This window comes from Hippopotamus amphibius, chromosome 3 (assembly GCF_030028045.1).
Source record: "Hippopotamus amphibius kiboko isolate mHipAmp2 chromosome 3, mHipAmp2.hap2, whole genome shotgun sequence".
NCBI lineage: Eukaryota > Metazoa > Chordata > Mammalia > Artiodactyla > Hippopotamidae > Hippopotamus > Hippopotamus amphibius.
In genome coordinates this window covers 182,022,000-182,042,618 of record NC_080188.1, presented here as the reverse complement: position 1 = coordinate 182,042,618, position 20,619 = coordinate 182,022,000, and the positions used below count along the sequence as shown (strand labels likewise).

The 20,619-nt window shown below is 35.2% G+C and overlaps 1 protein-coding gene across 7 annotated transcripts in view; it reads left to right on the top strand.

Moving 5' to 3' along the window:
• LYPLAL1 (lysophospholipase like 1) overlaps positions 1-20,619 on the top strand; it is a 152,220-nt gene that overhangs the window by 70,823 nt on the left and 60,778 nt on the right. The window contains exon 6 of one of the 7 annotated variants that reach the window (XM_057727553.1): positions 15,492-15,659. The exons of 4 other annotated variants lie outside the window; for them this stretch is intronic. In XM_057727553.1, the coding sequence (XP_057583536.1) occupies positions 15,492-15,511 (20 nt within the window). In that variant the 3' untranslated portion in view covers positions 15,512-15,659. Of the gene's footprint in view, positions 1-5,638; positions 6,026-12,346; positions 12,875-15,491; positions 15,660-20,619 lie in introns of those variants that run through there. 2 more of the 7 variants (XM_057727550.1, XM_057727555.1) reach the window with 2 other exon arrangements.

Below are 20,619 nucleotides of genomic sequence, written 5' to 3'. Positions count from 1 at the left end.
TCAGACAGAGAAAGACGAATATCATATGATATCGGTTATACATGGAATCTAAAAAGAGGGTAAAATGAACTTATTTACAAAACAGAAATAGAGTCATGGATGTAGAAAACAAACTTATGGTTACCAGGGGATAAGTGGGGAGAGGTGTAAATTGGGAGACTGGGACTGACATATACACACTACCATATATAAAATAGATAACTAAAAAGAAGCTGCTGTAGAGCACAGGGAACTCTACTCAATACTCTGTAATGGCCTATATGGGAAAAGAATCTTAAAAAAAAAAGAGTGGACTTATTTATATGTATAACTAATTCACTTTGCTGTACACCTGAACCTAACACAACATTGTAAATCAACTATACTCCAATAAAAAAATTTTTTTTAAAAGTTAAAAAAAGAAGAAGCGAAGATGCTGGAGAGTGTTAGAAGAGAACTGCTTTTTGCCTTGCCTCCCAGTTCTCAGAAACCTTCTGCTAGCAAAGCAGGCCTGGCTGCTTGCCCCATCTCTTACTTAATTCTGAGAGAGAATTGAGTTATCTGACTGGTAGAAGGAGCTCACAGTCCATATTTCTCACCTGATCCAAAGGCCGCAATTAGAGATGAATGAGAGGCAGGAATCCTATTCTTTAGCTCTAAATGTTCCTGTAGACAGGCTGGCCCAAGATCCAGACTTGAAATGGAGAAGGAAGACCCTTTCATCGACAGATCTAAAGTCATGTTATCCAACTGGCTTTATCAGTAATATAACTGACATATTCATCTCCATCTGGGTCTGATTTCTCAAATAGATTTGAACATGAGTAGAGAGGAAAAGGATATTATTTACTGCTTCTCTGAACGTGAACACTCCTCCCTATGCATCTGTGTTGTTGCCCCAGTTTGGAGTGACTGACACCAGAACTCCTTCCCTTTATGACAAACAAATGCCGAACTTAAGAGTAGATTTAACCCAAATTTCCATTTTCTAGAAAGTAAAGGAACAACATGTAGTAGAAAAGCCAGATAACTTAAGGTTAGAACTCTAGATCCATCATGACATGAATGTGAGCACAAGAAACTGTCTTCCCTGAACTTGTTTGCTCTTTGGCAGGACTATCTTGAGAATTAAATTAGACATATTGAAAAAGTACCTAATACTACTTGGTACAAGAGTTGTTCAACAATAGACTATTTTTGCTAATATTGGTAATGGCTTGTTAAGCAAAAGCAAATTTTTGAGATAATGTGTCACTATTTCTAGTACATGATAGTCACTAAATATTTTTATTGAAGTATAGTTACTGTACAATATTATATAAGTGACAGGCATACAAAATAGTGATTGACAATTTTTAAAGGTTATACTCCATTTATAGTTACTGTAAAATATTGGCCATATTCCCTGTGTTGTACAATATAGCCTTGGAGCTTCTTTTACACCTAATAGTGCCAACGACAGATTGGCGCTTGCCATCTACCTCTGCGAGGATTAAATCATGAGCTGGTGCACCTGCTGACCGCCAGCATCCCCTGAAAGGCGATCAGGGCAGAGAACAGGAATGAAGCCCTCTGTGCTCTGGGAAATACTGGCAGAACAAGTCTTCAGATAGATATTTTCAAGAGAAGATTTTATGAGCCCAGTTTTTGCATCTCCTCGTATCTAGAAAAGTGCTAAAATCCTTCATGGTGACGTCTGCTTCCCGTGACTAGCCGTAACCTTCACTAGCAGCGAACTTCTGCAAAAAAAATATGTGCTTGATTGCATGTTTTCCCCCTTCACCTAAATCACATATATGCTGATCTTCTCCCCTACCACTTTGGATCAGTTTCTCTGAGCTGTCTGAAATGCTGTCTCCCTGCCTATAGTCCTCATTTTGCCCCCAATAAAACTTAACTCACAACTCTGATGTGCATTTTTTCCAGTCGACAATAGTGTGTACCTCTGACTCCCCTATATCCCCCCACTTCCCCCTCCCCACTGGTAACCACTGGTTTGTTCTCTGTTTCTGAGTCTGCTGCTTTTTTGTTATATTCACTGGTTTGTTGTATTTTTAAGATTCCAAATATAAGTGATATCAATACAGTATTTGTCCTCCTCTGGATAGTTAATATTAACTATCCTTTTAGTTCAGACTTTGCCCCTGAAGAATGAGTAATAGAATCCAAACTAAAGAAGTTTCGCTTTATTTTTTAAATAGAAAAGTGCAATGTAAAAATCTTATAAAGAAACATCTGTCAAGTGAAATTCATAAGTTTCTTTACTTGGGAAAGTTCTCATTTGTGCTCCATTATTTATGGTGCAGGTTTAAGATCATGTTGGGTGGCCCAGCTGTTCTTCCTGTGCATTAGGAATGTCAGGCACTGCATAACTTCTTAAATCCAAAAGCAATAGCTCTTTCCCTTATGATCCAGCTCAGAAGATGTTGTTAGAGTCAGTTGGACCAAAAGTTGAGTAGGGCCATAAACCAAAGCTAGGCTTTGCTTCTTCCAATTTGCATGCTTTCTGTGGTTTACAATGTGATTGGTAACCAGGAAGCTCAATATAACCAGCTCATTGCATCTGGGGTAAAATGTATGCAAACTTATAAACACTGGCAGCAGCCTCAGCTGAGGAGAGGCACCATGTTTATTCAAGAATACTGCGTGATAGTAATCCAGCTCCTGGCATATGATTTATTTCTTGAGGCCAAAAATCAAATGACCCACATTAGAAGTCCTTTATGAAAGCCTCAGGCATGTAGTGCTTATTTGATTTTTTAGGAGAAAACACAAGAAATGTTGGTGCATACAGCGTGAACGTGTAGAGAGGGTTAAAAAAAACTTGTTAACATAAAATCAATTTCAGAGCTTTTTTAATCTTTGAAAAAGTGATATTACTGGACCAAATGATAGTCTATCTATAAAGAAAACACTCTACCCCTTCTCAAAGTATTTCTTAATATGCATCTAAAGTTTCATTGTTAAAGAGTCAAATTTTCCAAATCAGAGAAAAGTATTACTTCATGGTTCCCAAGTTTCCAATCACTTAACATATGAAACATTGAAGTTTGAGTCAAATGCTCCAAGTAAAAAGCATCTGTTTGATGTCGGCGAGGTCTCTGACAAATTCAGTGTTAAATGACTCTTTGAGCTGCTCTTTGAAAACATATCACTTTATAATAAATCTCTGGGCCCTGACACACTCAGTGATGAGGTTTGCTTTATAGACTTAGGCAGGAGGATCTGTTTCGCACACCTGGCTCTCCATGAGGTGAGAGAGGCAGGTTTTAAAATCCAAATTAACATACAGCTTCGGTTTTAGGTGCTGACCTACCTTTATTTTCTTTACATTCAGAACACACATTCTCAGAAGAAGACACCAAATTGTAAAAGATGCAGGGAAGGAAAGGCTGCAAAAATATTAATTACAACAGTTGTTGAGGCTGTGTCATCGTGGCTCCCAGATTTTGAGATGGTTGGTACAATTATGTCAGCCACCGTGGAGGCTGGTTGATGTGCACAGAGAAAGCATTCCATGTTGAAGGTTCTCTTTCATATTGCTTCAGACCATGAAAGCTATAGTAAAAATGGATATTTCTCTACATGAAAGAGTATTGTAATGATATTTAAAAAATTACATTATATGTTCACTATATAACCTTTATATACCACAGATAAACATAAATGAAATGAATTACACCATCTAGAAATAACCACTTTTGTCATACATTGATTTATCTTACGTAACATGGACTCCATGTTATTTTTTAATGTTCAACATAGTGGTTTTGTCACATAATATGTTAGGGCCATCATTCAATCTCTCTGTCTCTCTCTCTGTCTCTCTCCGTCTCCATCTCCCTCTCCCTTTCCCTCTCCCTCTCTCTCTCCCTCTCCCTTTCCCTCTAGCACTTTCTTAGTGTGTGTGTTTATATTCATTTTAATGATTACATAATGTTCCATTATATGGATGGGTACCATCTCTTTATATAAGAAAGGCCTGACCTGTCTTCCCTGCACTCCTTTCAGCAACCAAAATCTAATAATCCACAGCAGAGATTAACACAACATTGTAAATCAACTGTATTTTAATAAAATAAATTATATTTTAAAAAATCTAATAAGTCACTGTAAAATAGATAGCTAGTGGGAAGCTGCTGCATAACACAGGGAGATAAACTCAATGATGGGTGATGACTTAGAGAGGATAGGGAGGGTGGGAGGGAGTCGCGGGAGGGAGGGGATATGGGGATATATGTATAAATACAGCTGATTCACTTTGGTGTACCTCAAAAACTGGCACAACAGTGTAAAGCAATTATATTCCAATAAAGAGCTTTAAAAAAACAAAATCTAATAAGTCAGCAACTTGCACCACAAGGCATGAGCCAGATTGGGCTAGAGGCTGGTGCTGGGCATTTTACTTTTTAATGTTAAATAAAGACATTTAAATTTAAAAAAAGAAACCATCACCCAGCCAAATAACTAGATAATCACCAGTGACTTACGCAGACCCTCAAGCTTCTCACCTATTTTATTTCCTTTCTCTCCCACCAAAAGAAACCACTATCATGAAGTTTCTGGGTTTCTGTCTATCATTCTATTCCTTTTTAAAAAACAAACTACACACATGCGCATGCGCACACACATGAGTGGGTACAATATGTGGCCTATTTTCTCTGTTTGGCCTTTGTAAAAATAGGATCGTCTTCTTTATGGTTTTCTTTGTCCCTTAGCGTTATGAGTGTTTTAGGATTCATCCATGTTATTGAATGTAATTAATTCCTGTGTAATATTCCTCAGTGTTGAAATATCCCTATTTATCCATTCTAATGTTGATGGACATTTGTGCTGTTAGGAGTGAGTGATTGTGTGTGTGTGTGTGTGTGTGTGTGTGTGTGTTGCTCTTATAAACACCACCGATGTGAATATTCTTGTGCATGTGTCCTGACACATGAGCAAAAACATCTAGGAGTGAAAATACTGGATCATAGATTATGCGAATATTTGGCCGTACAGTAAAACGTCAGATTATTTTCCAAAGTGTATTGTGCCAGTTACGCTGCCACCCAAAGAACACAAAAGTGTATGAAAATCCTAGTTGCTCCATATTCTTACCTATACTGGATCTTTTCTATTTTTTTCATTTTAGCTGCTCTTGTGGGAGTGCAGTGGTGTGGCGCTGTGCTTTAATCACCATTCCCCCCATGACCGGTGTAGCTGAGCACCTAGTCATATGTTTATGAGACATCAGGATATTTTCTTTTGTAAGGTGTCTGCTCATATCTTTTGCTCATTTTCCACTAGTTTTTTTCTTTTGTTTATTTAATTGCAGGAATTTTAAATAACACATTCTGAGTTTGTTTTTGAATAAATGAGTGGATAATATTTTCTTCCATTCTCTGTCCTACTATTTCACTCTCTTTGTGGTGCCTTTTGATGAATAGAAACTCTTTGATTTTAATTTAGTCCGATTTTTAAATTTTCCCTTTTACAGCTAGCACCTTTTGTATAGTACCAACTGTGTTTAAGAAATATTTTTGCCTCCTCCAAAGTCACAAAGATATTTTCCTATGTTTATTTCCAGAAGTAAACCATAGTTAGACCTGTGTTTTATTTAAAGTTGATTTTTATGTATGGTGTGGTAAGATTCAAGATTCACTTTTTTCCCATACAGGTATTCAATGTATATAACGCCACCGACTGAAGTAACTATTCTTTCCTACCACACTGCTCTGTTATCTTCGTTAAACTCTGGTGACCATACACACGTGAGTGTGTTTCTTTCCCCCTGTTCCACTGACTTCTTACATCAATACCTCAAAGTATTAATTATTATCATTTTATAATAGGCCTTGAGGTCTGGAAGCATAAGCCTTCCACCCTTTTATTTCTTCTTAAAGAGGGATCATAGGCCCTCTGGATTTCCTTATAAATTTTAGAATCAGGATGTCAATATCCACACCAAAAAAAGCTGAAATTTTGATTGAAATTTTTTTGAAAGTATAGATCAATTTGGAGAGAGTTCACTTCATTACAATGACTTTTAGTATTCATGAATATGTTATGTATTATTACACTTATTTAGGATTGTTTTAGTTTCTCTCAATAATGTTTTTGGTTTGTTTAATTGATTTTGGTTTTTAATATAGAGGTAGTATACATCTTTTACTGTGTTTATTATATATGCTCTTTTTTGATACTATTGTAAATGCAGTTTTTAGATTTACTTTCCATTTGTTTATCCTAGTGTACAGAAACACAATTTGTTTTTATCAATGTGGGATTCAGCACACTTGCTAAATTCACTTATTAATTCTAATAGTTTGGCTGTAAATCACCTGGGTTTTCTATGTTACAATCATTTTATCTCCGAAAAATTGCAGTTGTATTTCTTCCTCTCTAATCTTTATGCATTTCATTTCTTTTTCTTGCCTTGTTGCACAGAGTAGGAACTCTACTCCAATGTTGAATAAAAGTAACAGAAGTGGGCAACCTTGTTTTTGTTCCCAATATTGGAAAATCTTTCAACAAATTACAACTAAATATAATGTGGGTGTTTTGTAGATACCTTTCATCAGACTAAGGAAGTTTCCTTCTATTCTTAGATTCTCAGTGTTTATCATAAAAGGATATAAAATTTTATTTTTCTGTAACTATAAAGATGATAAAAATAAAAGAAAATCTACATGATTTTTCTCCCCTTTTCTCTTCATATAATAGGTCACATTGATTGAGATTAGAATTTTGAACCGCATCTCGTCATGATGCACTATTCCTTTTATCTGTTGCTGGATTTGGTTTGTTTATATTTTGTTTAGAATTTTTTCGTCTATGTTCCTAAGATAAATTTGCCTGTAATTTTCCTTTTTGAAAATGTTCTTATCAGGTTTTTCTATCAAAGTTTAATTGCATCATAAAATAAGTTAGGAAGTGTTCCTTTTTTCCTATTCTCTGGAAGAGTTTTTATAGTATTGGTTTTATTGCTTCCTTAAATGTTTGGGAGAATTCACAAGTGAAGCCATCTGGGCTTAGAGTTTTCTTTTGGGGGAGGTAATTTAATAACTGATTTAATTCCTTAATAGGAAAAGAACTATACAGATTTTTTTTATTCTTGTATTAGTGTTGGTAGGATGTGTTTTTCAAGAAATGTGAACATGTTATTTTAAAATTTATTAATAATGTTAAATTAATTAAAATTGTCAGATTTATTAGCATGTAATTATTTAGAATTGTCTCTTATATTTTGAATATCTATACAATACATAGTGATGACCCCTTTTACTAGAGGCTAATTTGAGCTCTTTCTCTCTCTTTCTATTTCTCTCTCTCTTCCCATGCTTCCCTCTTTCTCTATTTTAATAAACAGTCTTATTAGTCTTGCTAATTTTCCTTGTGAAGTCACCAATTTTTGGCTTTATTGATACTTCTGATCACAAATTTGTTTTCATATCTCGTTAATTTTTCTTGCTCTAACATTTATTATTTTAAACTCTCTTCTTTGGGTTTAATTTACTGTAACCTGTCTGTTTGTTTAAGATAGGTATTCAATTATTGATTTAATCCTTTCTGCTTTCCAATGTATGTATTTAAGGCTACATGCTTCCCTCTATGTATGGTTTTAGGTACATTATACAAGTTGTTATATTGTAATACCATTTAATTAAAATTGTTTTTCTGTTTTCATTGTAGTTATTCTTGATCTATTAGTTAGGCTAAAAGTATATTACTTATTTTCCAAACAAGGGATTTTCTACCTATCTTTTCTGTTTTTTGTTTGTTTGTTCTTATTTATTTTTTAACTTCAGTTCCATGATAGAGAACATACTGAATGACATAAGCTTTTAAAACTGATTGAGACATGCCTTATGGTCCAGCATATTGTTGATTTTAGTAAATGTTCTACATGTACTTAAAACAAATGTGTATTTTGTTATCAGTCTAGTTTGTCCTTTAGTTCAAGTTTCTTAATTGTTTTTTCAGATGCTGTATATCTTTGCTGATTTTTTTATTTGATCTGCTTGTTCTATTTTATCTTTTTTAAAGATTCTATTAAAGCATTTAAATATGAAGTATTTTTTAAATTCCACTTCCTTTCTGTTATAAATTATGTATAATTTTACTATTCTTAATGATTACACTAGATAATGCAATATATATCCTTGACTTATTACAACTTTAATGTGGGTTAATCCTTTTGCCAATTCTCGAACAATGAGAAAACCTTAGGACACCTTACATTATTTACTCTTCTAACACCATTTTTGTTATATTTTTTTTTCAATTTTACTGCATGTTTACTAAAAATTTATTTTGATACTTAAATAAACTTTAATTCATCAAAGTTTTTCCAGATATTTAGTTTGGATTTTTATAGTCTGTAAAATTCCTCTTGTTAATTCTGGCTACTTTTAAGATAGTAAGTGACAAATTTCTCAGCTTAGTCTTGACATGAAGAATCACTGGGGGAGCAATAGCCTAAACATCTAGTTACTCTAGGCAGTGCATCACCTGCAAAGGAGTCTAATCTGCTAACAGTCATAATCCCACCTAACTGAAGAGTAAATCTTGGCATCTACTTAATGGCATCACAAATACTTTCATTAAAGTTTTTTTTTTAACTTTTTATTTTGTATTAGAGTATAGCCAATTAACAATATTGTGATAGTTTCAGTTGCACAGCAAAGCAACTCAGCCATATATATACATGTATCCATTTTCCCCCTAACTCCCCTACCATTAAGGTCTCCAAAATTTACAAACAGTTCATGTGGCTTAATATTATCAAAGCAAACAACCCAATCAAAAAATGGAGAGAAGACCTAAATAGCCATCAATCCAAAGAAGACATACAGATGGTCAAGAGGCACATGAAAAGATGTTCATCATCACTGACTATTAAAGAAATGCAAATCAAAACTGCAATGAGACATCACCTCACACCAGTCAGAATAGCCATCATCAATAAGTCTATAAACAATAAATGCTGGAGAGGTTGTGGAGAGAAGGGAACCCTCCTATACTGTTGGTGGGAATGTAAATTGGTACAGCAAATGGAAAACAGTATGGAGGTTCCTTAAAAAACTTAAAATAGAGCTAAAATAGAGCTACCATGTGATCCTATAATCCCACTCCTGGGCATATATCCAGAAAAGACAAAAATTCTAATTTGAAAGGATACATGCAGCCCAGTGTTTATTGCAGCATTGTTTACAATAGCCAAGACATGGAAGCAACCTAAATGTCCATCGACAGAGGAATGGATAAGATGTACATATATACAGTGGAATAATAGCCATTAAAAAGAATAAAATAATGCCATTTACAGCAACATGGATGGATAGAGATTGTCATACTGAGTCAAGTCAAAGAGAAATATTATATGATATTGCTTATATGTGAAATCTAAAAAGAATGATACAAATGAAGTTATTTATAAAACAGAAACAGATTCACGGACTTAGAGAATGAACTATGGTTACCGGGGGAAGGGTGGAGGGAAGGGATAGTTAGGGAGTTTGGGATTGACACGTACACACTGCTGTATTTAAAATGGATAATGAACAAGGACCTACTGTATAACACAGGCAACTCTGCTCATTTTTGTTATTTTTAAAATATTTCCATTCTCTATACATTTTAAGCTCTACATGGCATTATTATTATTACCATTGTTATTTAATATAGTCAGTATTTATTAAGATTTACATATTTATCCTTTTAATTGCTCACCACATCTTCCTGAATTTTATGTGTCCATCCAGAATAAGTTTTCATCTACCTAAAGACCTTTTTTAAATGTTTACTTTCAAGTTAGTCAACTGATGACAATTTCTTTAAGTTTCTTATTTGGGAGGAGAGTATGGTAGATGGTCTGAAAATGGCTTTATTTTGCTTTCATGTTTAATAATACATTTGCTGCATATAGAATTCTATGTTGGTATTTATTTTCTTTCAGCACCTTGAATGTATAATTTCATTGACTTATATTCTGTTATTTCTGTTGAGAAGACAATTTTAATTTTATTGTTGTTTCTTTAAGAATAATGTGTATTTTCTCCCCTAACTTCTGTTAAGATTTTTCTCTTCATATTTTGTTTTCAGTTGTTTTAATATGACATTGCTAGTTGTGAACTTCTCCCATCCTGCTTGGTATACATAATGCGTCTTGAATTTATGTATTGATGTCTTTCTCAGCTCTTCTCTCTGCAAGTCTTATTTCTGTCCCATTTTCTCATTTTCTTTCCTTCTGGAACTCCATTACTACATAGGTTAATCCTTTTCACTGAGTACCATACATTTTACCCTCTTTTCTGTGATATTGTTATTTTTGTCCCTCTTCTGTGGTGTGGATATTTTCTACTGACCATCTTCCAGTTTGCCAACACTTCTTCAGCTGCATTGAATCTTATTTTGAACCCATTTATCAACTTCTTAATTGGGGGTATTGATTTTCTCAGTTTTGGAATTTAAATTTTCTCTCTATATATACATTGCAATTCTCTGCTAGTATTCTTGATCTTGTTATTACAACTAATTTAACATTGATACCTGAAAATTCCAATTTTCTCTTGTGCCTCTATTTTTACTCTCGATTTTTTCTCTTGATTTTCACTTGTTTAGTTTTATCTCTTGGATCTCTTTTATCTCTTATATTTCAAGGAAAAACTTGAGAAATAATTTAAATCTTTGGATGATATCTTTCTTCAGAGGGTTAACTTTATTCTAATGGGGAGTTAATCTAGGGAAATAGCATCATAATTAAATCACATATTAAGGATATTTAATTATGTCAAATATTAAATATTAAAGTTTTCAGTCTTTCTGAGGGTTTATCTACAGACAGTTGATTCCCAGCATTAGTGTGGATCCCTTCAAGGATCTAAGTGAAAATTTTATACATTTAACAAAGCCCTACCTCCACTGTAGTTTCTAAACTACAAGTTTTATTCCCAAACCCAGTAATATTGAAAGAAGCTTTATTCACCTTAGTGGCTTCTTCACTCATGTCTTTCAAATTAGCAACCATCTTAAGAGGAGATGTGGAGATAAATGTCGCACTCACTTCTCTGCCCCTCCCTTCTGTATTGTATCATGGCTGCTCAAGTTCCTCGGCCTTGGTATTTCTACAGTGTTTTAGAACTAACGTTTAAATTTGTCTAGTGTTTCTAGTTGTTTTCAGATGGATGGTTTTGCTGCTATACGCTATTACTCAGTTTTAAAATATGAATGAATTAATGAAATACTTCAAAGCACAGAACAAAATATAAAAAGAATGATTTTATAGGATTTAACATGAAAAATTTGGAGAATAGAAAGCCTAAGGCAGAAATGCAAGTCAAAGCCACAATGAGGTATCACCTCACACTGGTCAGAATGGCCATCATCAAAAAATCTAGACACAATAAATGCTGGAGAGGGTGTGGAGAAAAGGGAACCCTCCTGCACTCTTGGTGGGAATGTAAATTGGTACAGCCACTATGCAAAACAGTATGGAGGTTCCTTAAAAAACTAAAAATGAAACTACCATATGACCCAGCAATCTCACTCCAGGGCATATACACAGAGAAAACCATAGTACAAAAAGAAACATGTACCACAGTGTTCATTGCAGTACTATTTACAATAGCCAGGACATGGAAGCATCCTAAATGCCCATCAGCAGATGAATGGACAAAGAAGATGTGGCACATATATACAACGGAATATTGCTCATCCATAAAAAGAAATGCAATTGAGTTATTTGTAGTGAGGTGGATGGACCTAGAGTCTGTCATACAAAGTGAAGTAAGCCAGAAAGAGTAAAACAAATACTGTATGCTAACTCATATATATGGAATCTAAAATAATGGTACTGATGAATTCAGTGGCAGGGCAAGAATAAAGATGCAGATATAGAGAACAGACTTGAGGGCATGAGGTGTGGGGCAGAAGGGAAACTGGGACAAAGTGAGAGAGTAACATTGACATATATGCACTACCAAATGTAAAATAGATAGCTAGTGGGAAGCTGCTGCATAACACAGGGAGATCAACTCGTTGATGGGTGATGACTTAGAGGGGTAAGATAGGGAGGGTGGGAAGGAGTCATGGGAGGGAGGAGATATGTATAAATACAGCTGATTCACTTTGTTGTACAGCAGGAACTGGCACCACAGTGTAAAGCAATTATACTCCAATATAGAGCTAAAAAAAAGAGAGAGAGAGAAAGAAAGAAAGCCAGCCAGCCAGCCAGCCTAAGGTGAGAATGTTTTGGAGGAATAAATAAAACCCATGAAGGAAGGAAAATAGTTTAGTATGGGAAATTCATAAAGGAAAAAAATGATTTTCTCTGTATTGAAGAAAGAGCTGACTCTGAAGCTCAGACACACTCATTGTATTCCAGGTTGGGATGAGACAAGACATATCTTGCCATATCTGGAACAGAATTTCTGAACTCAAAAGCTATAAAGAAAAATCTTCCAAGTTTCCAAGCAAAAGGAAATTATCAGCCATCAAGGAATGCAAATTAAAACCACAAAGAGATGCCACATTCTTTGATCATAATCATTAAAATAATTAAAGGTGATTCTCTTCTCTTAAAGTAATTAAAATTTCCAGCCATAAAACTTGAAAATTAAGAAACAGGAATCCTTGGATAACAAAGAAAGCATCAAAAAAGACTACAAAACAATATAGAAAGCAGTGGAAAGGAGAATACATTATATCAGAATCCTTGGAGCTCAGGAATAACTGTATTCAGAGGAAAAGGAAGAGCTTTAAATGTCTTCCTTATTAGAGAAAAAAAGATGAAAAATTAAGAAACTAGTTATCATCAAACCTCACCATAACACGATAAGCAAAGTTCAAAACATTCAATTACATTTTTACATAATTATTGAAATGACCTGGATGAGCCTATACATCAGTTACGGTCCAGCCATAAAATCTAAATTCCTCATGGTCCTGTTTATGATTTGTCACCACTCAGTAGTGATTGTCTGCTCAGGCTTAGATATCGATGGGGAGAATTTTTGACTGTGTTGCTAGCTAGGACTCCAGAACAAGAGTCAGAATTTGAGAACTAGTATAGTTAGTTGACTTCATTTCTGGAGTTCATCCAGGGAAAATATGCCAGTAAATTACTATGATACTAGCTACTAACTCAAGAAGAAAAAGATGGGAGTAGTGGTGGGGGCATGGTAGTGGGACCCTTTCTGAGATTTAAGTTAGAGTAAACTTTAAATTATGAATATCCTGTAAAAGTTATAAGGGCATTGATTTATTTAATCAAACTTGTTTTAGTCATATTCATTAGTTTTCACATATTCCAATTTTTAAGTGACAGTGATCATTTATGTATATCAACTACTTTGTTTCATTGTCTTCCATGTTTTTCTTTTCTTTTAATCACTGCTGTACATATCTCCAGAGCCAGAATCTTTCAAGAGCCAGCCTATGTCCAGGTCTCCATCACAGGTTATTGACAAAGGTGTCAGCTCTAACAGCAGAACATTTATTATTGACAATGGTGTTAGAAAGAGAAATTGCATTTTCAGACCACCAATTAGGTGAGAGAGAAAGATTTAGATACATCACCATTTTTTTTTTTTCTGGGCACATCTGACAGAGTTTCTGGTCAGTTGAAAATATATTTTTTCCCGGAAAGCCCTATAAAAGCAGCTAGCAAAACTTTTGATTAGTTAGTGCTTTTTATTTAACTTAGATCAGCACTGCCAAGGCAAACATTAAATATATTTACCAACTTTGGCAAAGTCACTTCATAGACTCTCCAAAGTAAAATTCATCCTCACCTGACGGTTTTATACCTAAGGCTCCAGACTGACCCCATTGTCTTTAGGTCTCTCTCCATTGTAATATTGGATATAAATGTTTGACTGGGTCGGGGTATAGGCACTCTGGCGTAGTGTGGGTGGGATTCTGAACTCACCTGGGCTTTTAGGTGTTCTTTTCTCCTGTTCAGTTTTTTAACTGAAGTGGTGTGTGAACCACTTCAGTGCCTCCCACTGTTTTCCTTTGCATTTTACAATGCCTGTGTGAGCTCCAGGAGGGAGCACCGTTATTGTGCATGCCATTCAATTTAGATCCTGCTAGAGCAGATGATTGCAGCAACTCAGAGGGAAACAACTGGAAAATAAGTCCCTGATGTAAAACTGGTCATGGGGCCAAAACAGTAGTGCCAATTATGATTTCAGTGCCTTACCCCCGTAACTTTGCCGACAGCATTTTAAAAAATATATAATTTATTGTTGGCTTGGGCAGGCATATTAAACAATATGTTTTTCTTAAGCAGCCAGTTCTCTTTATATTAAAAGTTAATATTGAAAGTTTCAGTTCACTTTTGTTAATTTTACATGTTTTGTTCTTAAATAAAGAGTGTTAATGGCAATAAATTAGGCAACGGGGTGCCTGGCAGGCTGACTCCGCGTGGGTGTGGCCCTGGGGGTATACGCAGCACTGTCTTTGATTTTCTAGCTCACGTTCCTCTCCTGATTACATGGATTAAACACGGCAAGCCAATCACTCAAACAATAGAGGCTTATGACATTCTTCTTATGTTGAAGTCTGGGATCCAGGTCTCATGAAAGCCTTGAAATGAAGAACGTGATACCTATTGCTACATCAAGGAGTTTTTGAAGAGATGAGTCATAAACCAATAAATGTTAGATTATGGTACAATGGCTATATAATAGTCTATTGTAAGATGACAAAAATAAATTTTGGCAAAGCAGTGCCTGATTGTTAAATAAACTGCATATGCAAGTATTAGGATAAAATTGAAAGTGTGTAGAAGAGAAATAATTCTGTGAAAATGGTCTCTATTATTGGCTGTGTCAGAGAAGGCTCAAAGTAGATTTATGGATGAATTACTTAATGCTGGAAAATTCTACCCCAATTATTCTTTGAAAATAAAGTTCAAAGTTGCAGGAAAACTACTTTTTTGTGAAGTTACCAATGAGCATTCATAAACCTTGGCATTTCTTCTTAAACCAGTGCATGAATTCTCTTTTTGTATTTCCCAAAGCCTGAGAGGAATCTTCTGGGGTGACACAGTCTGAGTGAGGAGAACACAGGATCATTTTAAACATAGCCATTCATTAAAGACCCCAGCAACATACCACTTAGTTATTGATATCAAAATGTACCCATCACATAAACTTAAGACATTTTCTAAAGAGCTAATGACATAGAAGTTCTGGCCAAAGTCAATAACAACAACAAAATAACCTGCCAGCCTGAGTCAACCCTTATCTACTTAAGTACGGAGATTAAATAGTTCAAGCTTGGATGAAGTCCCAGCAAGCTCAGCCTCTGCCAAACCAAGAATGCTGAAAAGTGGACAGGATATGCCTCTATTTGTTAAACGTAACTATGCCTAGAGGCAACCAGGAAATTAATATCCCTTAAATGCCTTGTGTTAAAGTCTACCTCCTTTTCTTGTGGTATGTTGTTTACACAATATCCTTTTGAGGGCCTCTCATCCATTCATTCAATGATTCATTCACTAAATATTTGTTCCCATTTTACAGATGAGGAAACCTCCTCCTAGAGAATATGCTTCAGCAAGTCTTTTGCCTGAGATCGCTCAGCCGGCTAATAAATTGTAAAGAAGAGATTTGAAGCTAGATGGATGTGACTTCAAACTCATGTTCTTTCTACCATTTGGAGGCTCTGAAACTTGGGCTCCATCACAATCATCTGGGGTCCCCATATATATTTCTGAATCCCCATTCTGGATTATTTAAACAAAACTTTTTATGGTGGGGCCCAGGAATCTATTTTAACAAGGGTTCCATGTGATTTTTGATACGTAGCCAGGTTTAGGAATAACTAAAACACAACATAGTTGTTTTCCAATTCTTAATACTGTAACTGGTCCAAAACACTCAGTAAATAGTCATTCATTTGACAAATATTTACTAAGCATCTACTATGTCTTTGGCATTATTATACGCATGGCAGCTGCAAAAATTCCATCTCTCAAGAAGCTTACCTTCTAATGTTGGGGTGGAGGCAGGTCACAGGAGACAACAAAAATGCAATAAATAAGCAAATTATGTGTTATATTAGGAGATAGTAAGTGCTAAGGAAAAAAATAGCAAAGTATAAGGAGATCAGTGGGGGTAGGTATAAAATAGGGGGGTCAGGGTTGTTTTCCCAGTCAAGGTGACATTTAAAGGAAGTGAGGAATGAGACATGTGCATCTCTGTGAAGAATAACCAGGCAGATGGAACAGCTAGCACAGAGGCCCTCAGGCAAGTATGTGCCTGGGGCATCCAAGAAATACCAAGGAGGCCAATGTGGGTAGAGGGAGGGAACAAGAGAGAGGAGTAAAAGTTGAAGTCAGAAAGGCAGGTGGAGAAGGGCCAGGTGAACTCATGTTGGGTCTTACAGGCTATTGTTAGTGCTTTTACTCTCTAAGTGAAATGGGAGACAATTGTCAGATTTTGAGCAAAAAAGTTATATGAACTGATAAATACGAAACAAAGAATTCTGTTTGCAAAGGCCAGAAAAGTATTTGGAAAGATCTCTAGTTCGGACTTCATTGAAAATGCAGGTGTTTCTTTATGTTTTTCCTGGAAAATGGTTACAATTTCACATGAAAGGAGGCTTCATTATCCTTTTATTTTTATTTTATTTTATTTTATTTATTTTTATTGAAGTATAGTTGATTTACAATGTTGTATTAGTTTCAGGTGTGCAGCCAAGTGATTCATATATATGTATAACTGAATCACGTGTGTGTGTATATATATATGTATATGTATATATGTATATATGAATGTATATGTACATATACATATGTATATATTCTTTTTTAGATTCTTTTCCCTTATAGGTTTTTACTAGATATTGAGTATAATTCCCTATGAGGCTTCATTATTCTTTAGTCACCTAACCACTTCATCCAACCATTCATTAACTAAAGATTTATGAAATCCACAGCCTACCCTGTGTGAGGTGCTATGCTAAGTGCAGAGGGCTTTATTGGATTTATGCTCATGGGCCTCAGTAGCAGTGTATGTGGTCCAAGCTGCCCGTGAAGCGATTGGTTATTCCCAACCTAATTACTTCCACTGCAATGAACCTCCCTTTCTTTGGCTGATTGTCAGTAGGTGATGTAATCAGTCAAAATGGTCACCAGTTCTGTGTCTGTGACAAGCTATGGCTGGCCATCTCTTCCAAAGTTTTATAGGGAAGAAAAGATTTTGTATGCACAGATGTTGTATGCAGTGGGAAGACTGGAGATTACTGGCAGAAAAGAAAGAGTATCAGAAATTGGAGGGCAAGGACGGTAGAAGCTGAGAAATTTCTCTTGTTTCCTGGACGTTGAAGGTGGAGGAGATGGAGAAGGTGCTGCTCAGGGCTTTGGGGGATTAGAGGCAAAGCATCAGTCAAACTAGCTGCTTTTACATATATATTATATATGTTAAACTTATTTTATCGCCATTGAATGGGAAAATGCTTTGGAGGAATAGCAAAACATAGAATGAAGACATGCCAAAGAAAAAAATCTGAACATGATGACAAATTCTTTTCAAATGATTCAGCTTGCAGACTTCACAGGTAGTGGAAACAGTGTGGTAATGCACAACATAGAATGGTAGTCACATCAGCTTTCTTACTCAGAAAGGAAAAATGGACAGGAATCAAAAATCTGACTAATATCTTAACTATACTTTAATACAAAGACATATTAGTGGCCACATTTAAAAGATTTTTCTTAGTACTCTACCTCCAGGCCAATGCTATGCTATGCTAATTTTATGGCATATTTTGTTTCATAAATATGTCAGCCTAAATGATGATTGGAGTACATCCTACCTCCCCCATTCAATGTTTTATTCCTAAATATTTAAGCTGATAAACTGAACTTTTACTTTTTACAAGGCATCTTGATTATAAATATATCATAAATCATAATTATAAACATATCATACTGTGAAGAAGCAGAAAATCTCTCTGATATAGAAGCCATCATTTTCTAAATGTGTTACATTTGCCATTTTATTTTCAAAAATAAAGAAAAATAGAGATGCAACTAAAAATCGTAAAGGTCCCAAACTGTTATCTTCCTGAAGTGGCAAATGTATACATGATTTTTTTTTTAAATGACTTAGATTCCTATCTCATAATGATTGAGGGTTTAAGTCCAATAGAGTGTAAATCTCAAGCTTAGATATTGCTGATGGAAAATGGAATACAGAGGCTAAATTTAGACCTCCCTCAAGTCACCAGATGAAGGAGCAGCAGCACAGAACCAAAATCTACACTTCAGTCAACCAGAGATGCTGAGCAGTAGCACAATAAGAAAAACAAAAAAGAAAAGCTCACCCTGTCTTGATATACTTGCAGCTACTCTTTGTTGATGTATGAGACACTTTTAAATAACATTTTATAAAGATGCTGTTGACTTTTCAAAAAACATTGGGACCTTGAGGAGTTTTCTCTTGAGAACTAACCTCTGCTAATCCCCACAGCATGAGTGGGGTTGAATTTACCTTCACTGATTCATGCTTGTCAAAGTGTTTCTCTTCTGAAAGCCTTTTTTTCTTAGGCATTTTCTATATTCCTAACTAGGAAGCCAGTTCCATGAGATTAAAAGATTAGTCTTTTTCACTTTCTGACTGTGCCTTAAAAAGCATTTGAAAAATATTGTCAATTAAAAGACCATACAGGTAATTTAGGAATATGGAATTGATAAGCCAATGTTTGTCTTATAACAGCTTATAAAACTGAAATGCTAGTCCCTTTCTTCCCTTACTAGACTCATATTAAGATCACATTGGTCTGATCTGACCATTTGTCCCATGTAGTAATGTGTGGCCACCTGCCAAGAAATGATGCCCAGTGCCACAAGGAAACCAATGGTAAACCTCTAAAATCTCTTAAATTAAAAGAGCATGATTCTAGTGTCAAGAATGAGGTTGAACTTCAGGCGTGCAGGAATGAAGAGATCAGCAAACTCTCTCTCCCTAAAATAACTATAAAGCTAAACAAATTTACAAAAACAATCATTCTAGTGATCTGGAAATCTACCAAAGCAGTCTGTGAAAACCAGCAGCTTTGCTGTTGGAGGGGCTGCCTATTTAGAATGGAAAGAGGAAAACCCACATCCAGCAGCAAATGACAAAAGCCTGCAGCTCTTCTAATCTGAGGGTGAGACTCTTGTTGGGATGTGAGTGGAATACCAGAGGACTAGACAGAGAGATCCTGGAAATGAGATAGCCATGGAGGACCTTGATAACCATCCCATACATCCCTGGCTGGAAGCCTGTGTACTTATGAAGTGCAGACCCGAAAGGGCCCTGCAGAAAGCAAGAACTGGGCAGACTTGAAAACTGCCCAGATTTGGAATGCATTCCCCAAACGAAACACAGATCCACTAACTGAGAGTAGAAGCTTCATAGACTTGAGGTGTTTGAGCACAATTTGTGAATAATCATTGACTGACCACTAAGCTGTGCAGATACAGGGGTTTACCTCTAAGAAACCAATCTGAAAATGGAATTAAACATTAAAAAAAAAATCTGAGCAGAGACAGGCAGTAACCACACATGACAGGGATGATAGTTTCTGCTGATTAAGTCTAGGCTAGTTAAGAAAATTGTAATTTAATTTAATTTAATTTAAGAGGAAGTAAAAATTAAAAACCCAGCAAGCAAAAAAGAACCCTCAGGAGGATAAACAAAAAAACATTCAAATCAGAGTTGTAATATATTGTCTAAAATGTCCAATTTTTAATTAAAAAATTATGAGACATGAAAGAAACAGAAAATATGACCCATACTCAGAGTGGATAAAAAGCAGAAAATGAAAACAAACTCTGAGAAACCCTGTATAAGTTAGACTTTACAGACAAAGACCTCAAAGCATCAATTATTAATATGTTCAAAGAACACATTAAGGAACTGAAAATATGCTGGCAATAACCCAATATATAGGGATTGTTGATTAAAAAAAAGTCAGATCTGTTTAAAAATACCAGATGAAAATTCTAGAATAGAAAAATACAGTAGCCAAAATGAAATAGTCAATAGATGAGCTCCACAGCAGATTTCAGACGAATGAAAAAAGAATCAGTGAACTTGAAGATGAATTAATAGTTTATCCAGTCTGAAGAACAGAGAGAAAAAAAAATTAAAGTTGAACAGTGCCTCAGAGACCTAAGAGCCACCACCAAGCATATCGACCTATGTGTAATGAGGAGTCCTAGTGGAAGAAGAAAGAAAGGGACAGAACAAATACTTGAAAAAATAATAGCTGAAAATTCCCCAAACTTTATGAAAAAATATTTATTAATAGATCTAAGAAGTTCAATGGATCCCAAATAGGGTAAACATAAAAAGATCCTCACCTACGTATACCATAGTCAAAATATTGAAAGCCAAAGAAAAAGAGAACATCTTAAAAGCATCAAGAGGAAAACAACTCTGGTGTCAGGAGCTTAAAGTGCCTAGCAGATGTATCATTGATCAAGGAGGCTGGGATGAATTTCACTCCATAAAACTGTTTACCCAGATTCCTAGACTTTATACTAAATACAAGTAAGGACTTGAAGTCCTACATTTCATTCCAATACTCTGATGCATATCTTTGAGTAAAGATTTGATTTGCCTCCTTAGATATATTTGAAAAATGGGTTAATGATAAAGG